Here is a 26,505-nt window from a genome sequence, read left to right on the forward strand (position 1 = left end):
AGTTTTCTTCAGCTTTGTCCCGTGTCTCTCTTTGTCCCACTGTCTCTTTTATTGCCATCTCACTCCAAACATGGCAAATGTCAAACTCAGACAGTCTTCTCAAAAGTCCTTCACACACAGTGAGGTTGCAGCTTGCTGGAAACGCATCTCCATCCATCCAATCTAGATGGAGGATCTTCTCTTTCTGATGCCGTTTGCCCACAGCGCTGCTGGACCTCTCTGCTCAGGACTCTGGTATTGTCTCTTGGACTTCTGTCCACTGTTGATGTTCATGCTCGTGCTTCTGGAACTGCACTCGGTGTCTTCAGGGAGAGATCAGCTTCCTTGGAGCTTGCTTGTTCAGGATGAGGACGGGGAGCTGCAAAACAATTCAGCCAAAAATTCTGGCCGGGTGTTTCTATTTTTTGTCTAACGATTTTAACCTATAATTTTCTTCCGACTGCTGCCCGTGGAGAATTGATCCAGGTCCGTTCCCCACCTGTAATCGACAGACTGAGAGACTTTCATTATTCACTGTGACCGCATATATTTTCATCACTAACCCTAAAGCAACACATCTCCACTCATTTTGTTTTAAACTCTGACTTTAAACCCCAAAAATGAAATTTTTATTTGTTCTTAACCGCAAACACAAAAATCTTGATGTTGTTGTTGTTAATTATTTTCATCCACCACACTCCAAATTATGTTTTCCTTTGTGTCCAACAGGGGAAGAAGGTGACCTGTAGCGTCACTGCTTCCCCCAGTTGGAGACAATTTCCCACTCACACTTTTTATTTTCTTTGTTTTCATCATTTTCTCTCTTTTTTTTTTTTTTTTTTTTTTTTTTTTAACCCCATTGTTTTACACCCACACATTAACCTGTTAACTCACTCCTCAACCTCATTTTCCTTTCACCCCAACAGCTCTCATACAGTCAGCAATCAAATCCTCCATTCATCCTTGAGTACTTGGTCACCTTTAAATGTCACTGTTAATTTTATCAATTTATTTATCATTACTTTAACACTAATCCACTGTTTAGTTTTTATTTACTTTAGTTCATTTTTCTCCTCTTTGATCACTACGATTTCTTGACTATTATTGTTTCACAGAAAATCAACTGATCTACTTTGTCTCCCTCTTTGTCATCAAGGAATTCACACACACTCACAGGCTGGTCACTCGCCCCCACCTTTTCTTTCTCTCTCACACACACGCACATTTTACTCCTCCTTTGTTCCACCTGTGAACCCGCCCTCGAGGCTGGCTCACACACACTTCATGGAGTCCCATTCAAACTTTCTGCGAGACACTTCTGCTGATTCGGGACAACGCCCTAATCAGCACACAGAGCGGGTGCCGTCCGCTCTTATACACCTCAACCTAACTAGGACACTTAGGCTCACGATCTTAAGATCGCGCCACATTTGCCTCACGAATTATTCAAACTGCGCCACGGACTGGATACCGCAGTTTCTCTTCCCCATAAAAATAAAACCAAATTAAACCCCCCAATTGACTTCACAGTTTGCAACAATTCGCGACACGGCCTCCTGCCGCAATTTCTGCACACCACAAACACACACTTTAGACACAAATTCTTTTTGTTACTTTAATTGACTCCCGTACTTCAGACGAGACGCCGACTCTAACGGCGCTTTCACACAACTACACAGTCTACACACACTGCAGTCAGTGGGACGAGCCAAGCAGTCGTTCTCTCACTAACAAAGCAACTTGCCCCCACGCTCATGCAGGTTATCAACCGTGACTAGGATCCAACACCTAGCTTTAGTTATTTAGGGCGCCCCCGGTGCCCAGGTCACCAACCCGGCAAATCCCAAGGACGCGTCCGACCAAGGGTGGAGTTGCCAAACTCGGAGCGCACACGGCCCTCAGCCGGCGACGAGGCCTTTCAGCCCCGCTTTCTAACTAATAGTAACACACGTTTCCTGCTTTAACGCACGGGGACGGATCACACACCGCCACGGATGAAACACCGATGCTATTAATTACTAACTAAGACGGATCACACACCGTTTCTTTAACATACTGAGTGGATTTACACTGAGATACGTTCAACTTAGCGAACAGATAATTTAGGCTTTAAACAATATGCACGGTTCGAAAATAAACAGGTCGTGCTTACCTTTTAATCATGTGAGCCAGCTCTCTGTTCGCCTCGTTTCACGATCTCAGCATGCACTTCTAGAAGGGAAGACGAGGCCGGTGTGTCCCTCTGCAAATCTTCACCCCTTTGTTAGTTACAGCCAGCTTTATAGAGGCGTCCCCATCATAAACCCCCCACGGTGTGCTGCAAACTCTGTGTCTATGTGCACGAGCACATGAATGCCTACATGTGCGCGTTCCCGCGTGTCTATGTGAGTGCTTGTGAGTGACTGTGTACGCATACCTGTGTGTATGTGTGTGCACATGAGTGAGTGTGCGTGTGGATGTGTGTGTGCGTGACAGTTAAAACACTGTGGGTGTAGGTGACTCCCTGCCAGTCATAAAACCCATCTCCCTTCCAGACCAGTTATCCAGTTACAAATGTTGAGACCCCACCCAAACATTCTCTGGGGAATTTCCACTCAGCATTAACTCCTCTCTGTTTTACTTTCACAGTTCAAGTGGGGAGGGGTCTCCTACAATCTACTCCTAAGTTCATGACACAGTGAGGCCTTTATTACATTGAGGACAGGGTCAGTGTCTCTACAATAGTTCTACATTCTATGTTAACACATTTCTAAACTCTAAAATAAGCTAAACATTCCTACAGTGCTTTGATGTTACTGATGTTGAACTTTATTTTATTCATAAGGTTAGTTAGTAGAGTTGCCAACCGTCCCCTAAAAAATGGAATCGTCCCTCATTCAGAGAAAATATTACGCGTTTCGTGTTGAGCTGAGAAGAGACGCAGACTTCAGCTAGAATGGAAAAGACACAAAGCTGGATTTATTCTGTCTTTGCTGCACAGCTGCCTCTTCTTCTCTCATTCTCTCCCTCCCTCTCCTGTTTCTACTTCAGTCATGAAACTGATCAATGATCAGCTGATCGGCTTTTCTCTCTTGTTTGTTTATCGCCCACTTTGCGCCAGAAAGAGGAAACCAGTGGATGTCACGCTAAACAACAGCAGCACGTTTAAGCTTGATCAGCTGTTGTTAGAGTTTATTTAATATTAATTTCTAGTATCAGCTGATGTTTGCTGGAGCCACAGCTGTAAAGTAAATGGCCTGCATTTGTATAGCGCTTTTCTAGTCCATAGGACCCCAAAGCGCTTTACACTACATTCAGTCATTCACCCATTCACACACACATTCACACACTGGCGATAGCAAGCTACATTGTAGCCACAGCTGCCCTGGGGCGCACTGACAGAGGCGAGGCTGCCGGACACAGGCGCCACCGGGCCCTCTGACCACCACCAGTAGGCAAACATGGGGTTAGTATCTTGCCCAAAGCCTAAAGCTGCTGGTCATGATGTGGGTTTGGATATGTGGTGAGAGGGAAACATGAAGATGAAAGCAGGAGATGTCCTTACTGAATCATCAGAGCTGAACAGGTGATGGAGGAACAGGTTTACCTTTTAGGTGACATGGATGAGTTGAAGTTATGAACTGTTTCTGAGAGACAAACAACACCAGGATCCTTTTCTAAGTAGCTGACAGCTGGTAACTGTGCAGGGGCGGGTCTAGCAAAGTGTTGCCAGGGGGGCAGGTAGGGCATTAACAGGGAGAGGGGGGCACAAAGAAATACTTTCTTATTCTCATTTAAAATGTCTCGCTGTTATTAAATAATTATCTGAAGCTTACAACCAAAGTTTTTATCTGATGTAAAATGTATAGAAATCATACATATACCAACAAGACTGTACATCACTGTCACAACAGCATCTGTTTTCATTCAAAGGCTTTATGGCTTTAATACCTGGGGGGCCGGGCTCTAGTCAAAATGCCCAATTTTTTTGTCCCAGTCCAGCCCTGCAGGGTAATACTGGCAGTGTCACCATGTCAGCTGACTGCATTTCATCATCAGCCAGTGTTGTTCTTTATACATCAATATTACCAAAGTTTACCATAAGGCAGCATAGAAAGTATTTACTTGCTTTCAGGTTTTATTCAAATGTTAGTCTTTTCAGTTGTTTCCCCACTTTTTTCCTGTTTCAAAATCAAACACCAGTTTGTGAGAAGATGATCTTCTTTTTTTAACAGGCAGATAAAGTTTTGCATTGGCTAATTTGCCAATTGTATGTTTAAAAATGTTCGTATTTTAAAATTCAAAATGTTTTTGCCCAAAACACATGTTCACTACATGTCAGTAAAAATACTATGAAAATATTGCTGTGCTTGACTGCTGAATAAACACTGACAGAGCACTGATTGTATCTCTTGTACTTTATCAACACAGTATCTACAAACTTTGCACTGTAGTGGTTAAAATCTCATTCTAAGAAGAGTTAAAAGCGCATTCTGTTATTAGGTTTATAGGGTTATTGAATTATGGTTAACAGTTGGTAGAATTGTTTTTAACATTATCTGCCAATTACATCTGCCACCCTTCTCCAAATCTGTGCCCCCCCCCCCCCCCCCAACAAAAATTTTCTAGACACGCCACTGCTTGTTTGGTCTCATTCTTTTCAGCACAACCTCATGTGTCTGAATTTACAGTCGTGTTTTCATTTTTACAGACTGTACTAACACAACTGATCTAAAATCAGACAAAAAAACATAAAATCAGAGTAGAAAAAGTGATATTTTTACTGTAACAACCACAAACATGTTTATTGAATCATATTTCATAACTTTAAATGCAAATATAAATTGTCAATTTTAAAATCCTATGTACAAGTTTTGAAAACAAAGTTATTTGCATCCATTTACCTTTTACCTTGATTTTTTTTTTTAAATAACCATTTCAAACTGTTTACAGAACAATCAGCTGTTCTTCAATAAGATGCCACAAATTATTTGTGCCGCTCCAAAACATAATTTCTGTCCACTATAAAGGAGAACATCACAGCCTGATACCTGCAGGTCTGACAGCAGCAGGTGTGTCACTGCTGTTTCTACCTGGAGACAGCAGTCGCCTCATTGTTCTGACACACAACACAAAACTATCCACAACACTACACACTAACTACACAAGACAACACATCAACTACACACTGTCCTTAGACAATAAACATGATGAAACCACTCAGGAAAAAACGCCGCGTATATATTGTTTATCATGACTCTGGTTTTACGTGGCCTATCAACACAGTTTATAAACTGCTGTATGTCACCTTGTTGCTTTGCCTTTAAGTGGTCATGTGATTCTTTATTCTTGCAACAGCAGCACTAATGTGATTGTTTTGCCCCGTTAGCTCCAGGCGTGGTGCCAAAAAGTGATCGTCTACCAGACAGCGATTGCCGCCCGCGGGAGCGCGCAGCTGCTTAAAGCTGTAGTGTCCAGATTACTTACAGCTACAGTGGCTTGCAAAAGTATTGGGCCCCCTTGAACTTTCCCACATTTTGTCACATTACAGCCACAAACATGAATCAATTTTATTGGACTTCCACGTGAAAGACCAACACAAAGTGGTGCACACGTGAGAAGTGGAACGAAAATCGGACATGATTCCAAACATGTTTTACAAATAAATAACTACAAAGTGGGGTGTGCGTAATTATTCAGCCCCCTGAGTCAATGCGATGTGTTATGTGTGTATGATGATGAATCCTGAAACGTGAACGCTCGGACGTCCAGGAGTCCAACATATTTCTGTCACGGTCTGGCTGGCAGACCGTGGGGAGATGGGGAAATAGGACCCAAACGCCGGACTCTTCAGTGCAACAGTGTTTATTTACAAGGTGGTGAAGTAAACAACAATAAATCCCCAGTTTCCCAGACTCCCGTGTAGTGTCTTCTTCCCAAAAGTCCCCGTGTAGTGCTCTCTGCCCCAGTGTCCCTGCACTCCCCGTGCTCACTGCTCCTTCTCGTCCCACACTCCTCCTGAGGGGAAAACAATAGAGGCAGCCGTTACACACTTATCCCAGCAGGCATACACTCACACTTGACTTGCTTGAAGACTGACGTGTAGTCAAACGCAATAATCCAGCGTCGGTGGAAGCTCCATCGCTCATCTAAATAGCTCCCCCGACGAGCCCAGATGAGGAGCAGGTGTGCGGCCAGGACTTCGGGTGTGGCCAGCCCTCAAGTTAGGCCACGCCCCCAGGGCTGACGGTGCCTGTAACTTGGCCACAGCAGAAAGGCAATACACACACACATACCTGCCTACATACAGATGTGCACAGGGGCAGTGCAGACAACACACCAAATAATAATAATAATAATAATAATAATAATAATAATAATAATAATAATAATAATAATAATAATAATAACAACAACAACAACAGTCATAGTCCCCACTGCCCACGGACCCCGAGTCCCCAGAGCCGGGTCCGTGACAATTTCAGCTTTTAAAGGACAAATAGGTGCATCAAGTTTTCTACTCTTCACTTTTTTTCATTCGTTTTGTGGGCTTATCTTCATCCTCATCTTCATCCTCAACTTCATCCTCAACTTCATCCTCAACTTCATCCTCATCTTCATCCTCAACTTCATCTTCATCCTCATCTTCATCCTCAACTTCATCCTCAACTTCATCCTCATCTTCATCCTCATCTTCATCCTCAACTTCATCCTCAACTTCATCCTCATCTTCATCCTCAACTTCATCCTCAACTTCATCCTCATCTTCATCCTCATCTTCATCCTCATCTTCATCCTCAACTTCATCCGCATCTTCATCCTCAACTTCATCCTCATCTTCATCCTCAACTTCATCCTCATCTTCATCCTCATCTTCATCCTCAACTTCATCCTCATCTTCATCCTCATCTTCATCCTCAACTTCATCCTCATCTTCATCCTCAACTTCATCCTCATCTTCATCCTCATCTTCATCCTCAACTTCATCCTCAACTTCATCCTCATCTTCATCCTCAACTTCATCCTCATCTTCATCCTCATCTTCATCCTCAACTTCATCCTCATCTTCATCCTCAACTTCATCCTCATCTTCATCCTCAACTTCATCCTCATCTTCATCCTCATCTTCATCCTCAACTTCATCCTCATCTTCATCCTCAACTTCATCCTCATCTTCATCCTCATCTTCATCCTCAACTTCATCCTCATCTTCATCCTCATCTTCATCCTCAACTTCATCCTCATCTTCATCCTCAACTTCATCCTCAACTTCATCCTCATCTTCATCCTCATCTTCATCCTCATCTTCATCCTCAACTTCATCCTCATCTTCATCCTCAACTTCATCCTCATCTTCATCCTCATCTTCATCCTCATCTTCATCCTCAACTTCATCCTCATCTTCATCCTCAACTTCATCCTCATCTTCATCCTCAACTTCATCCTCATCTTCATCCTCAACTTCATCCTCAACTTCATCCTCAACTTCATCCTCATCTTCATCCTCAACTTCATCCTCATCTTCATCCTCATCTTCATCCTCAACTTCATCCTCAACTTCATCCTCAACTTCATCCTCATCTTCATCCTCAACTTCATCCTCATCTTCATCCTCATCTTCATTCTCCTCTGCTTCAAACTGTTTCCTGTGTTTGGGCTTTGGTGTGGCATTGAAGTACATACTGCAATGATCTGCTATGTCGTCATTCCGAACAGTCAGATCAGAGACTTCAACATTTCTGCTGATGACCAGAGCCAGAGTGTGACCTCGTTTATGTGTTGGGCTGTTTACATGTTGCTTAAGACTGTTTTTGTTCAATATAGACAAAAATCTTTTTTTGGTTTTGTTCTTCAACTTTTTATCAACCCAGATATTAAAATCTCCAGCCAAAATGATGCAGTCATTGCATTTTCCAGAAGCTTCCTGCAAGAGGCTTTCAAACTCCAGCAGGAATTCTTTGAATTTTGTCTTCGGAGGTGGGCGATACACACCGATGACCAGGACAGGTTGGTAACCAGTTCGCTTCAGCTCTACAGCCACATATTCAAAGTGTTCGGGGCTTCCTGAGGGCACATAAATTTTTTTACCCTTGTAAAGGGTCTTTAAGAATAAAATCGCGACGCCACCTCCTCTTTTCTCTTCCCTCGTAAACTGAAAAAATTTGTACTCTTTGGGTAACATGTCTCGAAGGACCTGATCCTTGTGCTTCTTCTTTTCATTTTTCATCCACGTCTCTGTTAAAATTAATACATCTTTGTTTTTCTTTAATAAATCCTTAAATTTTTCCTTTTTATTTTTAATCAAGCGAAAATTGATCAGCACCCAGCTTCCAGCATCTCCTGCATTCTTCTGCTCGTTCCATTCCATATTAGCACCATCACGCGAGTCAGCTGGGGGCACATAGTCTTTATCTTTCTTTGTGTCATCAACACCACTCTCCTCACTTGATTGATTACTTTCTTCCTTGTTGTCACCACCACTCCTTGTTTCGGAGGCAGACTGTTCTTCACCTGCTTGTTGAGCTAGCTTGCTCACCTTGTCTCTGTAAAAGAACCCAGTGAAGGTCGAGTCAGTGTGATTTCAGCTGTAAGTCGTCACCAAAAACAACAAACAACAAACAGGACTTGTACCAGATTTACCTAAAACAGCTGGAATGCAACAAATTTACTAATGAAATCCTGCCTGACTGTGACATGATGTTGTTTATAGTTTCCTTGGTGATTATTTATGGAGGATTTAGTAATTCAGAACAACGGATGTAAGTCTGTGCTCCAACCTGGTAGATTTGCTGTGACCGTGCCAAATTCTTTAAAGGATATGAGTTCAATTCAGGCATCGTTAGGTTGCTCTACTGTTGTAACTCATGGTTAGTGACCACCAGGGTTTTAAACTGGGTCATATGTTGACGGGGGGTCACACAGAGAAGAGTTTGGGAACAGTTTCCAAACCTCAGCACCCAGAAACTCACTCCAAACACAACACAAAGGCAGTGACAGCAGTGATCCAGGTGTTTTCACAGGTGATCACCTAATGTGTCGTCATCGATGACGTCTGAAGCCTCGCAGGTTCAGAAAGTGGTTCGAGTGTCGCTGGGCTTTATGAACATGGATCCCTGCCACATGTGCATGGTGGAGTTTCACCTGTGACATAGTCGAGCTTGTTTTCTTGGAGAAGGGTTTCCCTTTGAGCTGATCTCTCGCAGTTACACAGGATACTCCCGGAGCCGACTGGACTTCTTCGAGTTTGTGAAGACGCTTCATCCGAGAACCTTCTTCAGTTTTAAGACCAAATGGTGGAGAGTCCCACATATGTAAACCCCAGTGAGAGGGGGGGTGGCCCAGAGAGGGTTGTTGGCGCACTATTGACTATGTGTCTCATCGCGACGTGAGAGGCCATAAGAAGATTTCATTGGTTGTTTAACACCTACAGGAAGTCAGAGCTGTGGTGGAGTCATTTTATATATTTAGAGAAAAACTTACACAATGTTGCTGAATTGCTGAAAAAGGTCCGAGATGAACTCTTTGATCTTGTCAGCTGCAGCTCTCAGTGATTCGCTGGCTTCGGTCACATGATTCTTCCGGATTAATTCTATCGACATTTGAATGACTTCAGGAAGTGGCAACTCCTTTCCACCATCTACAAATCCAGCCTGACCGTCAGAGAGAACAGGTTACAACAGAATCATTTCTGTTCTTCATCAGTTTGTCAGTGTTAAGGGAAAAAATTGCTGAAGTGATAAACCATAAACGCATGAATAATGTGTTTAGATCTCACTAATGATGATGTAAAAATGAAATAACAGAACCTCACCACCACTTTTCCTTCGAGGATGTGCTGAGACTCACATCGAGACATTTCTTGGATGAGTTTTCGAGCTGATGCTGAGCTGAAGTTAATTTGGTTCTTGACTTTAAGTCTTTTTGCTGTTGCTGACAGAATTTCTTCCACAACGTGCTCACGGCTGTTTGCAGAAATCTTCAGCTTCTCTAACAGTTCGTTGTTTTTTTGCTGGGCTTCATTGATTTCACCTTCTATCTTCTGCAACTTCTCCAGTGATTCAGTGATTTCAGGACAAGACAATGGAGAAGATGATCTGCTTGAAAAACACTCAACATATCCTCTCCTGTTATATTTTCTCTTTGATGGCTTGAGCTCAGACACGTCTGTGAGCTGATCTCTATAGTTGTCCAAAATCTTTATCCTGGAGAAACTGGCCTCCAGCAGCTCGTCAGCAGCAGTGTCATCATGGAGGTTTCTCTGTCCATCACAGAGCAGAAAACGGTCCCAGTGAGATCAGCAGGAGCCTGGAAGGACCAAGACAGAGCACACGGAAGTCTTCTGAAACTATCAGCTGATATTATCATACTAACACAATCACATGTACTGGTCAAGCTACTCCCCAAAAGTTGACTCTGTTCATCTGGACGCCTTCATGGGAGAAACGTTTCACCATCATCATCATATAAACAGTAATGACTGAAACCAGCAGCACTGAGCACCAAAGGGCAGTGAGGGTCACAGGTCAGTCAGCCTGTTTGCTGCTGTGAACACTCTTTATATTTGTTCTTTGCTTTCACCCAGCAGGCTGTGGCTCTCACACATCTGAACGTCTCATGGACGCACAGCGGTGCTTTCTTCAAGCTTTCCTTCCTGCGTTTAGATAAACTCCACACATTTTTACCCCTGGAGCACACCCAGCAGGAGTCACTCGTTTTCAGTGGACATGGTTGATGTGGACGTTGTGGAGGACGGTAAATACCTCAGAGTACACACTGATAATAAACCGGACGTGGTTAAAAACACCACTGCCCTCTACAGGAAGGACCAGAGTCTCTGAGGTCCTTCAACATCTGTCGACCAATGCTCAGAATTGTCTATGAGTCTGTTGTGGTCAGTGCTATTCTCTGTGCTGTTGCATGCTGGGACAGCAGGTTGAGGGTCGCAGACGCCAACAGACTCAATAAACTGATCAGAAGGCCAGAAATGCTGTGGGGACGGAGCTGGACTCTCTTAGGGTGGTGTTGGAGAGGCGGGTGTTGTCCAAGATAAGGACAAAGCTGGATAATACCACCACATGCACCCACTCCATGATGTGTCAGTGAGAGACTGAGATTACCCATGATGCACCACTGAATGACACAGGAAGTCATTCCTGTCTGTGGATATCTCTGCACTCCTCCATCTAACACACAGCAGGCAGAGCAGCCGTTACAGCCTGTCCTACAGTAAAGTAACAAAGTTTATGATTCATAATTTTAGCTGCTTTGTATTTTGTATTATTTCATTGAGTTCAGTCTGTTACTGCTCTTATTATCACGTATCATCTCCTCTGGGGTTACTAAAGCTGGCCCAGCTGACTGCTCACAGGGCCACACTGACACAGAGTGATCCTGAGCCCATGGTACTAATGCTGCCCAGTGATGCCCCCCTGAGGCCCACATGGGCACTGTGGGCAGAGCCCGTGATCCACAGAGGGCCTCTGTACCACATGTGTTTCCTGCCGGTGCTGTTCGGTATGTAGCTACCTGCTCTCAGAGACAAACTCCGAGCTGTCAGACTGTTTGTTTCACTTGTTGAGTTCTTTGCAGCGTGTCAGTAAGAACCAGTTTAACTTCATATTTCTGGCAGTGGAATAAAACATGCTTTCATCTTCTCCACAGTAATCACATTTCCCTGTCTGCTGTTTCCTTATATTAAGTAACGTGCCTCCAAACATGGCTGTGTGGGGCCACTGTGGGTGTGTCCACACAGGCCCACAGCAGTTTAGCCTTTGGGACCCACAAAAAACTGATGGGCACCAGATGGGTAAAGCTAGTGTGGGCAGGGCCCAGTGGGGGTTTGCTGGGGCCACGCACACTGTGGGTTCATCACAGAATTCCCTCTTTTGGGTCCCCACAGGGACTAGCTTACGTGGCAGGAAGTGACTAAGGATCACTGAAGCCCCGAGGCCTGTGTCGAGTAAAGGGGGCGTGTCCAAATGAAGCCTGTGCCGAGGCCCGTATCGTTCTCCAGGATATCACGTGACCACAGATAGGTCCCGTTTCTCTGAAATGACGTATTATCACGGACACCATACGCACATTATGGAGCCACCCAAAAGGTGAAAACTATCAGCAGCGAGGAGCATTGTGACATGCTCTCGAGTTTATTCGATCTGCCCTTGGCCAGAGGGATTCGACCCGTTACCGGGGCTTCATCACTGCATCGCCAGACGTGGCCGTCCTGGACAGTAGAGCTGCCCGCACAGCCCTCAAACAGCAGGGTTTAGTAACAGCGCCCCACCCAGTTCAACAGGAAGCTACATGCACTCTTATTGCCAAAGAAGGAAGTCTGGTCATGTGAAGTGACTTTGTGATCAGTTTGTAAAGTGAAAATTAAAAACGTTGAGCAGAGATTAAAAGTTTGAAAGCAAAGCCTCGATGTTCACCCGCAGAGAGGAAAAAGCTTGTTTTCTGCACTCAGTCATCAGACGCTGGGCTCACCTGCAGCTGGTTTCTGCCTTCAGCTAACAGAGAGAATGAAAACAGCAGCTCACCTGCTTTAAAGCGGAGCAGGAGTCAGACCCTCTGCCTCTCGGTGAGAACACATCCGTGTCTGTTCCTCTGAAGCTCAGCCCCGACCATCATGTGACCCCTGCTCCTGCATGTCTGTGCAGGCTCTCAGTCGTCCCGTCACGGTAATCTAAGCAGCTCTTCAACATAAAGGGCTGGACTCGCTCCAGTTTCTTGACTCCTGTTGTTGTCTGGATGATACAGTCCAGGAGCTTCTCTTTAAAAGTTTCTTAGATAAAGTCCTGCACACTTTGTTTTACACTGAATGTAATTCTGAGTGTATTTGTGTTCTGGGCCACATGATATCTTTTAACTTCTTATTTTTATTCTTGTTTTGTCTCAAATTGTTTTTCTGTTGATATAAATACATCACGTTTGCTTGATTCATGACCCGACATGTGCAAAGATCACAGGAAACAGTGAACTCACAGGTGATACCATATCCAGCATCCACTCGTCTGCCTCGACGGCTACATGAACTCCAGTGAGCTCCCACTGTTGATCCACAGGGTGGACTATGATGTCGGCCCACCGTGTGCTGCTGTACGTCTCCTGGAAGGATTTCCTCAGGTTCAGGAGTGTTTATGGGGAGTGTTGATCATTCTTCCAGAAGCACAGAGGTCACACTGATGTTGGAGGAGAAGGCCTGGCTCACAGTCTCCGCTCTGATCGGTCCCAAAGGTGTTGGATCAGGCTGAGGTCGGGACTCTGTGCGGGCCGGTCCGGTCCTCCCACACCAAACCGGCTCGTCCGTGTCCTTATGGACTTTTCTTTGTGCACTGGTGTGCAGTCATGTGGGAACAGGAAGGAGCCATCCCCACACTGGTCCCACATACTGGGAACATGAAGGTGTCCGCAGTGTCTCGGTCTGCTGAAGCACGAAGACTCCTGAAGAACACCCCACACCATAACCCCCCTCTACCAAACTTTACACAGCGCAGTCAGACAAGTACCGTTGTCCCGGCAACCGCCAAACCCAGACTCGTTCGTCCATCGCCAGATGGCGAAGCGTGATTGGTCAGTCCGGGGAACACGCTGACACTGCTTGAGAGTCCAGTGGTGGTGTGGTTTACACCACTGCATCAACAACTGGTAAGGTAACTTTATTTATACCCATAGGTAAATTTGCTTTACAGAAAAATTGCAGCATTTGGCTTCAAAAACACACATACCTGATAAATATAAACCTCACTGTAACACATTTATAGTACTGTAACGTTTCGAGTCAAAAAAAACGATGTAAGGTCTGGGGGACAAGAGAAGGGACAAACGTTTCCAACTCTCCTCAGTGTCCACTTGTCCAGTCTGCAGATTGTCAGCCACCTTCACTTCTTCACTGGAACATTAGATGGACACTGTCTGTCCATCCTTTACATCTGAGGTCATGTGACTGCCTGCACACTTTCACCTTTGACCTTGACTGAAACAGTTCATTTTTCCAATTTGTGCTGTTGTTCTGCGTCAGTGTGCAGACCTCTGCTGTTCAGCTCTACAGTATCTTTCAGCATTCACGTCACATCGTTCCTTTTTCAGAATCACTTTTATTCCCATGATTACTGCGCTGACTCTCGCACATGCAGCGATCATCAGGAGGGCCTCAGGTGTTCAGGAAGGCAGCTAACTTCTCCTGTTCATTTATTCTAATTATTTATGCCTCACAGCTTCATAATGCCCCCCTCCCTCGTCACGGCTCCTGGCTTTAACAACCCTTCTGGTAGGAGCGCACGGACACCAACAGACTGTTAGCACATGGCTAACATTAGCATTACTGTAGACAGCTCACCACAGTTACTCTGTGCTCTGAGAGCTGCGTGCACTGCTGCTGTTCATCTCTCATCTGCTATCAGCCCTCACTGTCAACCTGGAAACCTCATCACTGACATCATCACCCAGAGAACGAACAAACAAACAAACAGGCGTGTAAACAAAAAAATTTTATTTATCAGAGAGAAACAAACAGCAGCAACGCTGCCATGGGAGAAAACAAGAGCAGAGGGGGATTCTGGGTAATAACTGACGTGGTAACATCAGCACGCACGCACACACACACACACACACACACACACACACACACACACACACACACACACACACACACACTGAGGAAGTGAACAGAGAGGCTCATGGGAAGCTGTCATCGTCATCTTCAGCCATTTCTTTAGCAAACTCCAGATCCTGCTGCTCGCGTTCCCGACGCTCCTGAACGCACCACACGCACGCACACACACGCACACACACACACGCACACACACACACGCACACACACGCACACACACACACACACACACACACGCACACGCACAGAAAAAACAGATTGAATGCATTTGACAGGCAGTGCATCTTTATTATTTTATTCTGATTTGTCTCTGTGTAAGCTACAGTCACACGCTGCCACCATGTGGTCAATTAAAGACATGACATCACGTGCTGTGTGTGTGTGTGTGTGTGTGTGTGTGTGTGTGTGTGTGTGTGTTACCTCTGCAGACTCCAGGTCCTTGTTGTACGCTTTGGGAGGAAACCTCATGGCCTGCAGGAGGACAGAGGGAGATTAGCATCGGGGTGATCGCTCCTCCCTGATCGACTCTTAAATCTGACGTTGTGTAACCGAGCGGATCCCCGGGTCCTGCTCCTCCACCTCCTCGTCCTCAAGCTGCTTTAATGTGAGGAGGAGGAAGAAGCTGCTTCCACAGATTTGACAAGTAGGCTTCCAGTCAGACCTCTGCCGACAGGAAGTGACAGAGCTCGCAGCGTTATGGTGATGCAGAGCAGTCTGTGGGCGGAGCTTTTGTGATTTCACATTCTTGTGTTGACCTTGAGTCCTTGTGTGAGAGAGGTGTGTGTATGTTCAGGTGCGCTCACCTTGACCGACATGTTGTGGATGTCGAGGCAGAAGGAGATCCTCTGGTGGAACGCCAGCTGAGGCTCTCGGGTCCCGTAGATGTCCATGGTCTCCTTGGACTGGACGAAGCCTTTCTCGTGGTTGATGCTGGCCTCGATCACGCCGTCACGGATCGCCTGAGACACAAACACGCAGAGGTCACACAGAGGTCACACAGAGGTCACGAGGTCGGCGTTAAAAAGGCAGCGCTGAGCGCGTCTGTTTACCTTGGCAACGATGAACTCGGCGTCCTCGGGACTGTCGAGCTGCAGCTTCTGAGCGATGTCGGCGAGGGAGATCCGAGAGTACGAGAGGCTGATCATACGCACACCTGCACACACACAGATCAGTAACACACTGAGCGCGGCTGATGAGCAGCGTGCTGTGTGACGGCGGCGTACGATTGGCTCACCGGTCTTGATGACGTTGTGTCTCAGGCGGATGATGAGCGTGTACGTCCCGTCGGCCTGAAACTTCTCTCCAAACTGCTCCAACACCTGGTTAAACTTGGCCAGGTTACCTGTCCTCACAGCTGCACACACAGATACAGGAAGTGAACAGAGAGGCTCATGGGAAGCTGCGAGTATCTGAAGGTAAGTACACCACTGTGTTAGCAAACATTGTTCCTCCAATCAGAACCCATCGTTTCGCCATAACTCTACGGTCTGAGTCACGTGATCAGGCGTGTGTGTGTGTGACACTGACCCTGTGTGAGCAGGAAGTAGGGCATCAGGGAGCGTTTGAGTGACGGCTGTCTGAACTGCAGGCGGTCGGGAATCTCTCCCAGCAGCAGCTCCACCACGATCAGCAGCTTGTGGACCTGAACCGGAGCCGATCGATGCTTCAGTGATCAATGCCAGATACCGATACCTGACCGTGTGTGTGTGTGTGTACGTACCGTCTGTTTGAAGCCCACGGCGGTGTGCTGTGGAGCCTTCCTCAGAGCGTTGGTCAGAGTCCTGCGAGCCTCCGAGTACTCCAGCTGGATGGCTTTAATACGACCTGTGTGGGTCACATGACAGGCGGGTGAGCGCGGCGTCATGGCGACGACTCGCCTGAGCGCCGCGGCTGTGAGCTCACCTGTGTAGTAGAGGTATCGCGCCCACTCGTTGTTGTTGGCGAGCTCGGGGAACACGGACTTGGACACGAGTTTCTCGGCCTGGTCGTACAGGTTGAAGTGCAGGTAGTTCCTCAGCAGCAGGTTCAGCAGCACCGCCTGCCCGTCGGCGTCGTGCCGCAGGGTCGCCGTGCGCAGGCGGGTGTGCAGGAAGCTGGGGGGGGGGGACAGTCGTGTGACTGCTTGTCTGAGGGTGTGATGTCATCAGGAAAGGAGAAAGGTGTGTACGTACCTGCGGATGATGTCGAGCTGGTTCTGGAACTCGTACACTCGGGCGTGGTAATAGTAGCACTTGGCGGCGACCAGGTCGAGAGCGCGGCGGTTCTTGGAGACGATCTTCTGCAGCAGGTCGTCCGACACTTTCTGAGCCTGAAACACAAACGTCACCGTCAGCAAAACAGTGAGCACAGAGTCCCCCGAGTCCTTCGGCCTCCGCGGACTCGAGCTTCAGCTGTTCACGCCGGCTCACGAGGCGTTTGTGCTACTGGTTACCGAGGCTGGTCTCTGCAGCTGCTCGTGGAAAAACCCGGAGACACACACACACACACACAGGTGAGTGAGGGGCGGGTCTCTCACACACACACACACACACACACACACACACACACACACACACACACACACACACACACACACAGGTGAGTGAGGGGCGGGTCTCTCACACACACAGGTGAGTGAGGGGCGGGTCTCTCACACACACAGGTGAGTGAGGGGCGGGTCACCTCAGTGTATCTCTTGTTGTTGGTCAGGTGAACCACCAGCAGCAGCTGCAGGTACGCCTCCACCTCTGGCAGCAGAGGAGCTGCCGCCGCCTTCCCCGTGCGAGGACGAAACTGAACGTCTCCGTCGGCCATCTCCATCGGCTGAGACACACACACACACACCATCTGATCAGGAATCGATCACCTTGTTACAAATAATCAGGTTACTGTTTGATGATGCGGCTCTCAGAGGTCAGGGTTCACTTCCTGTTTGTCATTAATTCAAAGCTGCAGCTCATCTCTGCTCACCTCCTCCAGGAAGCCCAGCAGGAAGTCTCGGGTGGCGGCGTTGTTGGTGAAGAAGCCACAGATGGCTTTGTGGAGCACGTTGGTGTTGAGGCGGCGGCTGGTGGACGGCAGCGCCCGCAGAGCGCGGAGCACGAAGCGAGGCTCCTTCCCCGACACGGCCTTCTCGATCTGCTTCACGTGCTCCTTAATATCTGTGGGGGAGGGAGGGGGGTGACATTAGCACCAGTCACATGACCCACAGACCTCGGCTCAGCGCGATCCTCATGTTTACACCTTTTGACCTTTGACCTCCATCCATGCAGATGCTACAGAGAAGGAGCTTAGCTGCTTACAGCTGTGCTCATGACAACACGGCTCTACATCTGTGCCGTACGGTGACGGTTGCATCCTCCTGAGAACCGGACGATTCATTTATGTCTCCTGTTACACCTGAGCCACCCTGATAGGTCCTGGTGTTCTACACAGACGACGTCCTGGGCTTCCATTGATGCCTCGTGTGTTAGGGCGGAGCACAAAGTCGAGGCTCACATCAGTCTCAGGTAGGACTGGGCGATATATCGAGCTTTTAAATATATCGATATATTTTTATATGAGATGTGACACTATCCTTTATATCGATATAGTCTTTGTTACGTTATAATTATAGTTGTGGAGCCGCATGTTTGCCTCTCTTTCGTCCACTTTTGTCTCTACGCTGCGTTACTCGGCCTCGCCTCTCCTTCACTGAACACAACTCCCCCTCCGCCATCGCTTCACCTGCAGGCAGGACGGACACGGCAGCTATCAAAGAGGAGCTGCTCGGTAAAAAGAAAACATCTGGAGACTATTTTAGTGCTGTCAGCGTGACGTTAACGCCATGACTGCATTAACGGGGCAGATCTCTGTTAACGAGTTACCGCGGATCGCCCCGTGCGTGGGGCTGGACGGCGTTAACGAGCTACTGTTTTATTTTATTTATGGAGCATTATTATTTAATAAGTGCTGATAATTTATTTCTGAGTAATTTTTCCTTGTACATCTGCGCTGTATGTTAATAAAAGTGCCTGTGTGAGATCTGGGACACAGCTTTGACTAAGAACTCTCTCTTTGTTCTTACTTTATGGCTTTAAAAATATCAAGACATATATCGTATATCGCCATCCAGCTAAAGAATATCGAGATATGAATTTTGGGTCATATCGCCCAGTCCTAGTCTCAGGCAAACTGATGTTTATGTTTATCCTTCATAGGGCTGGGTTTCAAAGATTCATTAAATCCTGAATGATTTCAATATAAATGTATTTTAACGCCAGAATCTCAGGTTAAAGCTCACACAACTATTTCAACAACCACCAAACAGCTAAAACTGTAAACGGGAGCAGACATGCAAACACAGAGCGTGGATCGTCCACAGACGCCGTCGGGCTGAAAGCCGACAGCTCAGATTCTGCAGGTTTCATCACTCTGACCAAACCTGACTGAACCAGCAGCAGAAGATCAAACTACGCTTCATGTTTGATAAACGTACCAAAGAGCAGAGTTCTCTTTTTCTCTCCTCCACTCCTTATTGTGTCGTACATGTCATTGTTTTTCTTTATGCCACCTGTCCTGACCGGTCTCCGCGATGTGGCGTCTGTGTAATGTACGGGCGGAAGAGGTCCTATTTCTCTGGCTGTTACGTCCTGCACAGCTCTCTCTCTCAGTGCACTCAGAGACCAGTTTACCATCAAATCTGTTTTCTGGGGGGGGGGGGTTCTGGTGCCGGTGTCGTGCCAAAGTAGGTATCCCCGACAGAATTTGTTTCCCCTGTGCTGGGAGCAGGAAGTACTGATGTTTTCATCTTGTGAAAAAGGGAAAAATTAGCGTCGTTACATTACCATTCAGCTTGGGGGTTACAACAGAAAATTATATATTTATTGCTCACGGGGTATCAGATGGGATTATTTTAATAAACCATTAACATTTTGGCTGATAACTATTTTTATTCTCCTGTAACTTTACTATATAAAGAGCTAAATCCTCCAAAGTTTCAGGAGTAATGCGTCATAATAAGAAGTGTTTCTGAGCGAAAAATCAGCAATGTGGGAGACTGTTTGTCCGTGATTTGGACAGGGGGAACAAATTGTGGCAGGATCAGCCTGATATTATTTGTATCCCACTATAACTTCGTTGTGTAAAGAGCTAACATCTCCAAATTGTCAGGAATAGTTAGTCATTACAAGAAGTGTTTGTAAACTAAAAATCAACAATGTGGGATACTGTTTGTCCGTGATTAAATACAGTCCCGCGTGTGCTCCCGAAGCAGGGGGAACAAATTCTGTCGGGGATACCTAGTTTGGCACGACAGCGGTCTGAAGGGGAACGGGGCCCGGTCCGGACCCGCGAATGGGAGAGGTTGGTGTCGGTTTTAAGCTAAATGACGCGCAGACTTTCTGGGGCTGTTAGCCCCTCATGCTAATAGGCTAACCGCCGAGCTGCCGTGACTCTCGGTACCGGGCCAGCACAGAGCCCGTTCCCGGGTCTGTGCTGGGGGGTATCGGTATTGGCGTTTGAAGAGTTTTACCGTCCAGGGTCAGGCTGTCCTGCTCCTTTGGCTGTTTGGCCGCATTAGCCGCCTCCTCTTCAGGCATCTCCACGTCCTGCGGCTCTGGGCCCACTTCCTTCGGCTCCTTTGGCTTCTCTGCCTTCGAGTCCCGGTCCCGGCCTCCCGCCTTGTCGCGTCGTTTGGCCGCGGTCTCCTTCATGCTGTGTCTGAGTGGATGAAACCGAACCGAGCTGACCCACAATGACTGGACACTATTCTGTGGCGCAGAGGATTCTGGGATATGGCAGGCAGACGCAGAAGAGAGCGGAAACAGCAGCGCAGGCTCGATAGTCGATCACAGATGTGTGTGTGTGTGTTCCTGTCTAGCTATCTTTGTCAGGACCGAAATCTGCATTCCACTATACTTGTGAGAACCAACAATCACTTGTGAGTCACACACTCACTGGTCCTCACAAGTTTGAAGACCTTTTTGAGGCTCAAAATGTGGTTTTAGTGTCAGGGTTACAATTAGGTTATGGTTAGGTTTAGGGTTAGGGTTAGGCATTCATTTTTAATGGTTAGGGTTAGGCTAAGGGGCTAGGGAAAGCATTATGTCAATGAAGGTCCTCACTCAAATAAACACTAAACACACACGTGTGTGTGTGTGTGTGTGTGTGTGTGTGTGTGTGTGTGTGTGTGTGTGTGTGTGTGTTTTAGTGCGTTGCATTGATCCGCGGATTTCTGACATATGAAAGTCTGACCCTGCAGGGATCCATAGACTGTGCCGAACACACTGTGATTTCTTTCATTAGATTTTTACTAACTGATGTTATTTGAATATGAAGTGGCGAACATAACGATGGTGTCTCTGTAACTTTAGAGTCAGAATAATGAAGTCAGAATAAGAGTAAAGACATGAACTCAGCAGAACAAACGGTTTATTTCACACGTGGAGTCAGAATGACGGCGAAGGCTGAGCTCACTGAACACAGAGGACACAGTTCAAACAAACAGGGCTGATGGAGAGCCAGGGAACAGTTCTCAGAATCACACGTACCACCTCAAACATCTTCAAGAAACCACAATGCAGTGTTGGGAAGGTTACTTTTAAAATGTATTCCACTACAGATTACAGATTACATGTATTTTGTAACGTATTCCGTTACTTACTCAATGAGAGTAACGTATTCTGAATACTTTGGATTACTTAATATATGATCATGCTTTTTACAACTACATGAATGTCCTATTGCTGTGTGATTCATTACTGAAGGTTACTCTCCACACCAACACCAGCTAGATGTTTAAATCTTAATATAAATGAGTAACAGCAGGTGGACATTAGGTAAGGCTGCACTTTCTGCAGTGATCTCGTATAGAAAACTATTCAGCGCGTATATAAAACAGGTCCGCGGCTCCGAACCGTAGTAAAGGGACCTCTGGCTGATACGTCGGGTTCGTGTCGGGCTCGTAGCTGAAAACTAGCTTTACTTTGTTGTCTGGGTCAAGTTTGCTAGCGAGAGACAGAGAGAGGCGTTGAAAGGCTGCTCCAACGGAGCTTATTGTTTCAGAGGAAAACAGGAACACAGCGTACAGTCGAGTCTTAATAGCTTACTCACAGCTGGGCTCGTCAGGCTGCAGTGGTTATTATTATATTTACATGCTTCCAGCTCCCGTTTCTGCTCCGTGACAGCTCCTACTTTTCCTTTTTCTCCCACCTCACTCACAGACACATCACGGGTACGGCAGTCCATTCTCCCTGCAGCACGGACTACACTGCCCATCAGGCTGCATGCTTTAGGGCGATGCCTGTAACACTTCCTGTTGCCTTCATATTAAACAATTTTTGTGAATAATTTTTTAAAAATATTTCTTCGAATCATTATGCTGCTGCAAGCAGAGGTGACGTGGGCCGTGAGACTGAGACACAGACATTAGAGCCTCTTAATGAGTGTTTGTTTGGGTTTCCACCGGCGTGGAATTACCAAAAATAGAGCATAGCCGAACATACGAAACAGGAAAAGACCGCCATGTAATCCATTTATTTCAACAAAGTAGCTGTATTCTGAATACCACCTTTTTAAACGGTAACTGTAACGGAATACAGTTACTCATATTTAGAATTTTAAATACGTAACGGCAGTGCATGTACTCCGTTACTCCCCAACACTGCCAAAATGCTTCTCTAGAACTTCGAGGCCCAATATGTCTTTGTGTGGGTGAAACCATAGGATGATGACCGATGACATTATGGCATTATATTAAGAAAATCTCATGGTGGTGTCAGGAAGGTCAGAGTACTTCCTGAAGAGCTTCACAGCCAAACGACCGTCCTGTGATTTTACATCTGTCTCTGCTGACGTCACGCTGCAAAGGCACAAAACCCTCACGTGGAGAGCAACAACAGTTCCCTCGTCATGATTCATTTATTAAAAAGAAAAATATTTCCCCTGCTGGTGTAAAAAACACTCAGGGCGGTCCTGACTGTGGAAGCCACCTGTGGAAGAGCTTCAGGGGATCCTAGAACTTCCTCAGTAACCTCTCAGTGACCAGTTTTACATTCTCACGCATCCCTGCGGCTTCCTCACAGAGAGGTCAGCCCAAAATCACCATCTGCCCATACAGCAGCATCACCTCTCAGGTGAAGGGGCCCCCTCACAGTGAAATGTGAGCATGGGTAGTCTTTGTGTATCTACACGTTCTTCTGCACAGCCATGCTGTGGTTGGTGAAGTTCAGAAGAAAAGAAAACTGCAGAACAAACTTTGAGGGCTTTTGTTTATTGTTAGTAACCAGGTGAACAGACACTACTGCAGCTCTTCATGTTTTCTAAGCACGGCCAGCATCCTGTCTAGAACCAGTTTCACGTGTTTCTCCTGCAAAAAGTCTGAACTGGTACCAAAAAGCCAGCAATGTAGGCTGGTTCTGATAAGGTACCAAGACCAAACTGGATCTGCACCACCACCGGGACCATGTCGGTGGAAAACTAGTATCAGACATCTCTGAGAAACTCAGATCACATCGATCTAGGAGAACAAACAGTCTCTATAAGAAAGTCACAGGAAAGTTTAAGAGTCCTTGTGAAGGGCTTATGAGCTTGTGAAGAGACTGAGAAGGTTCTAGGAGGACTTGAATATGTTGTAGAAATCTTTCACAGGACACTTTGAAGACGTGCTTCAGAAGGTTTCAGGGTTCTCAGAGGAAGACCTAGAAGTACATGATCACGTTCTAGAGAAGCTTTGTGGTTCCTTAGAGATGCTGAGTGTCAGTGGGGTATTGCATTGCATCATTAAGGAGTCCTTTATGTGCTTTTGTAACTTTTGGAGGGGAGCAACTGATCAGAAGGTACCCGGAGTCCCGTGGGCACCTGTGGGCAAAGAAATTGCTCTGGAAGTCATTACGGATGTCTTTGAGGGAAAACACAGCTGTGGGTAACTCTAGACAGGCATTCAGGAATTCCAAAAGGTCATCATGAAGTTGTCTTTTTGGGTTTATAAGGATTTTTGCTCTCCAGTAACTTCAGGTACTCCAGGTTTCGGCGTGTGACCGCCTGGTTCTGGCGGATGTAGTAGGCCAGGTAGCAGATGAGCATGAAGAGCCAGAGGAACATGGTGACGAGTGTCACCACATCAGTGGTTCTCCTCACAGACAAACACAGATCCCAGTCCTCCATCAGCACAACCAGTGGTATCCCGACAGCTCCTTTAACACCACATAGCACAGTGTCAGACCATAAATCAGTGTGTAGCCAAAAGTAAAGAACACAATGGTATAAAAGAAGGAAAAATGATGTGTTGTGGGTTCTTTGTCCAGCACATCTGCTGAGAGAAAGCTTACCGAGGTTTGGGAGATCAGAGGTTGCACAGACAACTTCTGCTAGTGAGGTCGGGTCCAGATCCAACTGAGGCATGGACATCTAAACACAAACAGAAAGTTGTAATGACTTTCTGTGAACTACAAACACACATCATTGCAGCTGTGCACACCTCCATCCTGCAGTCACAGTGCCAGGGGTTATGTGTGAGGTTGGCCTCAATCTGCAGACCGCCGAGCACCGGCAGCTCCAGCGTGGACAGGCGGTTGTACGACAGGTCCAAGAAGGAAAGCGAGTCCAACCCATGGAAACAACCGTCTTCAAGTGAGGAGAGCTGAGGAGGGCGAAACAGTATGATCCTGCTGTGTCTTACTGGTATTAAACTGGTGCATACTCTAAACTGGTATGAAGAGCTGTTCACTACCTGGTTATGTGACAGGTCGAGCTCATCGAGCAGGAACAGACTGGAGAACGTGTCTGCCGCCAGAGAGGTCAGCAGGTTTTTATTCAGAAACAGACGAGTGGTGCGGTTAGGCAGGCCGATGGGTACCTGAGCGCACAAACACACCTGGATACTGTGAGCGCACGGATCCCGTCTGCTAAAGCTTTATGAACATCCTCATCCTGCCTGACAACTTAAAGTCAGCTTTAGTTTTCATTCTCGCACACACACACACACACACACGCACGCACGCACGCACGCGCACGCACGCGCACGCACGCACACACACGCACGCACGCACACGCACGCACACACACACACACACGCACACACACGCACACACACGCACACGCACACACACGCACACACACGCACCTGGGTCAGTCTGAGTCCACTGCAGCGGACCGTCAGTCCTCCGTCTGCTGTCTCCAGTCGGTGGCAGGCGCTGATAGTGGAGACTCGGTTGCCACGACGCCACAATGCCACAGTGAGCGGTGATGTGGCCGACACCGGGCTGAGTGACAGCAAGACCAGAAGAAGAAGAAAAAGGAGGCGGGGCATCCTCTGCAGTGAAACATCCACCGCAGTGGAAGACATCGGCAGCAGGTGCTTGGCGTGGGACATGATGATCACAGAGTCGACTTGTTACTTTAACTTCCTGTCACATGTTCAGCTGCTGGCGGCCATTTTGACTCGGCAGCAGGGAGCCGGGGGTGGAGCCTGTCTGCAGAAAAACAGTTCAAAGTTCAGCGGTGCCCCTGCAGACTCCAGTCCTCACACTGATGTTTGTTGGAATAAAGACTCAGACGTCAGAAACACACCATCACGGTCAGCTGATCAATAATCATTATTAACTTGTTATTAACACTCGTTACTGATATCAGGCGCCAGGAGAGAAAGTTTCTGGAATAAAACAATGTTGTAACAAAACAGCAGGAAAACAAAAGATTAAGGCGGGGATTACACAGAGTGAGGAGGAGGAGAACAAAGGGATGAGAAGAAGATAAAGGAGACGGATTCATAAAGCCAACGAGGAAATGAGCAGATTATCAGATTAAATCATCCCACAGGGATTAAGAAAGAAGAGAGAAGAAAAAAGAAGTTAACCTTTGAACCCTTTAAAGCTGCTGGTCTGTTCCTCTGGGCTCCGCTACACCGACGAGGCTTTTACTTTGAAACTTTTCATCACTGTGGTAAACATAGCCTTTGTTCACAGCTACAAATACACTTTATTCTGATCACACTCGAGTTCTTACTGTTAGCTGGATCAATAAAGCCTCAGATCAATAATAATCAGTGTGACATAGTTCATGTTTTATTGATCCAGGGAAAAAGCTGACTGAGATTCAAACTTCCTGTTGTCTCAGCACTCATGTAAAAGGAGGAATTCTGTCATCCTGTCATGTGACTCTTCTTCCTCAGTGTTTTCTATTCAAAAGGACTCTTCCTGTCATTGCCTTTCACAATAAAAGCCTGTTGTGCTCTTTCAGTAGTGAACTGTTGTTGATAAGAAACTGACAGGATTACAGTGAAGTGACCTCCAGCTGACCACAGGACTACATCCATCCACGCTCACTGTGAACACAGCCCAACACTTGAGCTCCTCCACCCACTCAGAAGCCTCACACTCAGTGTACTGTAACAGCTGCAGTGAGTTCATCATCATCATCATCATCACCTGTGCTGAGGTCGTGAGCAACGCTTCACAGCAGTCACATGACAGACCACAAATGTGTTTTTGTATTCATCAATATTTATCATCATTATATGAACATAAAGCGTCACGCTCCTGTAACGCTGATATAATGTGTGGCCATGGAAACCGTTCAAGCCCCTCCCTGACAAGGTCCTGACTCAGGTGTGACCCTGACCGAGCCGCACTGCATCCTGATCACATCCCGGCCCAGACTTCAGTTTGATGTTGGCATGGGATCACAGACTAAAGCTGACTGTAGGTCAGTGATGGCGTGCTCGCCTTCCCTGTGTCAGACGTTTACTCCTGTTTTATTTGAGGTCAAACGTTTTAGTTCAGACAACAGGCCGAAGCACAGACACGTCCCGAGGACTGGTCCTCTGTGACATCACCAAACAAACATCAGAGTCCGATCACGTCAGAGCGCTCTGGTCTGACCGCACGGACAGGAAACGGGGCTGTCGCACGCTGACAGGACGCACGCGCCTTTGTTTCATGTTTGATCTGCTCAAAACAAAGTCTTCACCCACAAATGTAAAA

At 46.8% G+C, this 26,505-nt stretch overlaps 3 protein-coding genes across 4 annotated transcripts in view; all 3 read right to left on the bottom strand.

Annotated features, from left to right (window-relative positions):
• Nucleotides 1-5,947: 5,947 nt before the first annotated feature.
• On the bottom strand, nt 5,948-12,883 carry LOC146387877 (uncharacterized). Its single transcript, XM_084924830.1, has 5 exons — nt 9,770-12,883; nt 9,439-9,608; nt 7,397-8,501; nt 6,255-6,258; nt 5,948-5,976 (listed from the first exon to the last, which is right to left on the bottom strand). The coding sequence occupies exons 1-5, from the start codon at nt 9,812-9,814 to the stop codon at nt 5,948-5,950; spliced, it is 1,353 nt and encodes a 450-aa protein (XP_084780956.1). The 5' UTR covers nt 9,815-12,883.
• A 1,546-nt stretch (nt 12,884-14,429) lies between these two features.
• On the bottom strand, nt 14,430-20,683 carry psmd3 (proteasome 26S subunit, non-ATPase 3). The gene is made up of 12 exons (XM_084924918.1): nt 20,058-20,683; nt 17,516-17,706; nt 17,228-17,368; nt 16,738-16,874; nt 16,469-16,659; nt 16,287-16,390; nt 16,094-16,208; nt 15,801-15,920; nt 15,616-15,719; nt 15,370-15,525; nt 14,987-15,037; nt 14,430-14,709 (listed from the first exon to the last, which is right to left on the bottom strand). Exons 1-12 carry the CDS (start codon nt 20,236-20,238, stop codon nt 14,632-14,634), a joined length of 1,569 nt encoding a protein of 522 aa, XP_084781044.1. The 5' UTR covers nt 20,239-20,683; the 3' UTR covers nt 14,430-14,631.
• A 256-nt stretch (nt 20,684-20,939) lies between these two features.
• LOC146387879 (leucine-rich repeat-containing protein 3B-like) overlaps nt 20,940-26,505 on the bottom strand; it is a 6,181-nt gene continuing 615 nt past the window's right edge. The window contains exons 2-6 of one of the 2 annotated variants that reach the window (XM_084924928.1): nt 24,648-24,992; nt 24,255-24,380; nt 24,003-24,164; nt 23,854-23,932; nt 20,940-23,718 (exon numbers count right to left, since the gene is read on the bottom strand). In XM_084924928.1, the coding sequence (XP_084781054.1) occupies nt 23,486-23,718; nt 23,854-23,932; nt 24,003-24,164; nt 24,255-24,380; nt 24,648-24,896 (849 nt within the window). In that variant the 5' untranslated portion in view covers nt 24,897-24,992 and the 3' untranslated portion in view covers nt 20,940-23,485. Of the gene's footprint in view, nt 23,719-23,853; nt 23,933-24,002; nt 24,165-24,254; nt 24,381-24,647; nt 24,997-26,505 lie in introns of both variants that reach the window. The other variant, XM_084924927.1, reaches the window with a different exon arrangement.

This window comes from Perissodus microlepis, chromosome 4 (genome assembly GCF_051167445.1).
Source record: "Perissodus microlepis isolate ML-2025 ecotype Zambia chromosome 4, ASM5116744v1, whole genome shotgun sequence".
NCBI lineage: Eukaryota > Metazoa > Chordata > Actinopteri > Cichliformes > Cichlidae > Perissodus > Perissodus microlepis.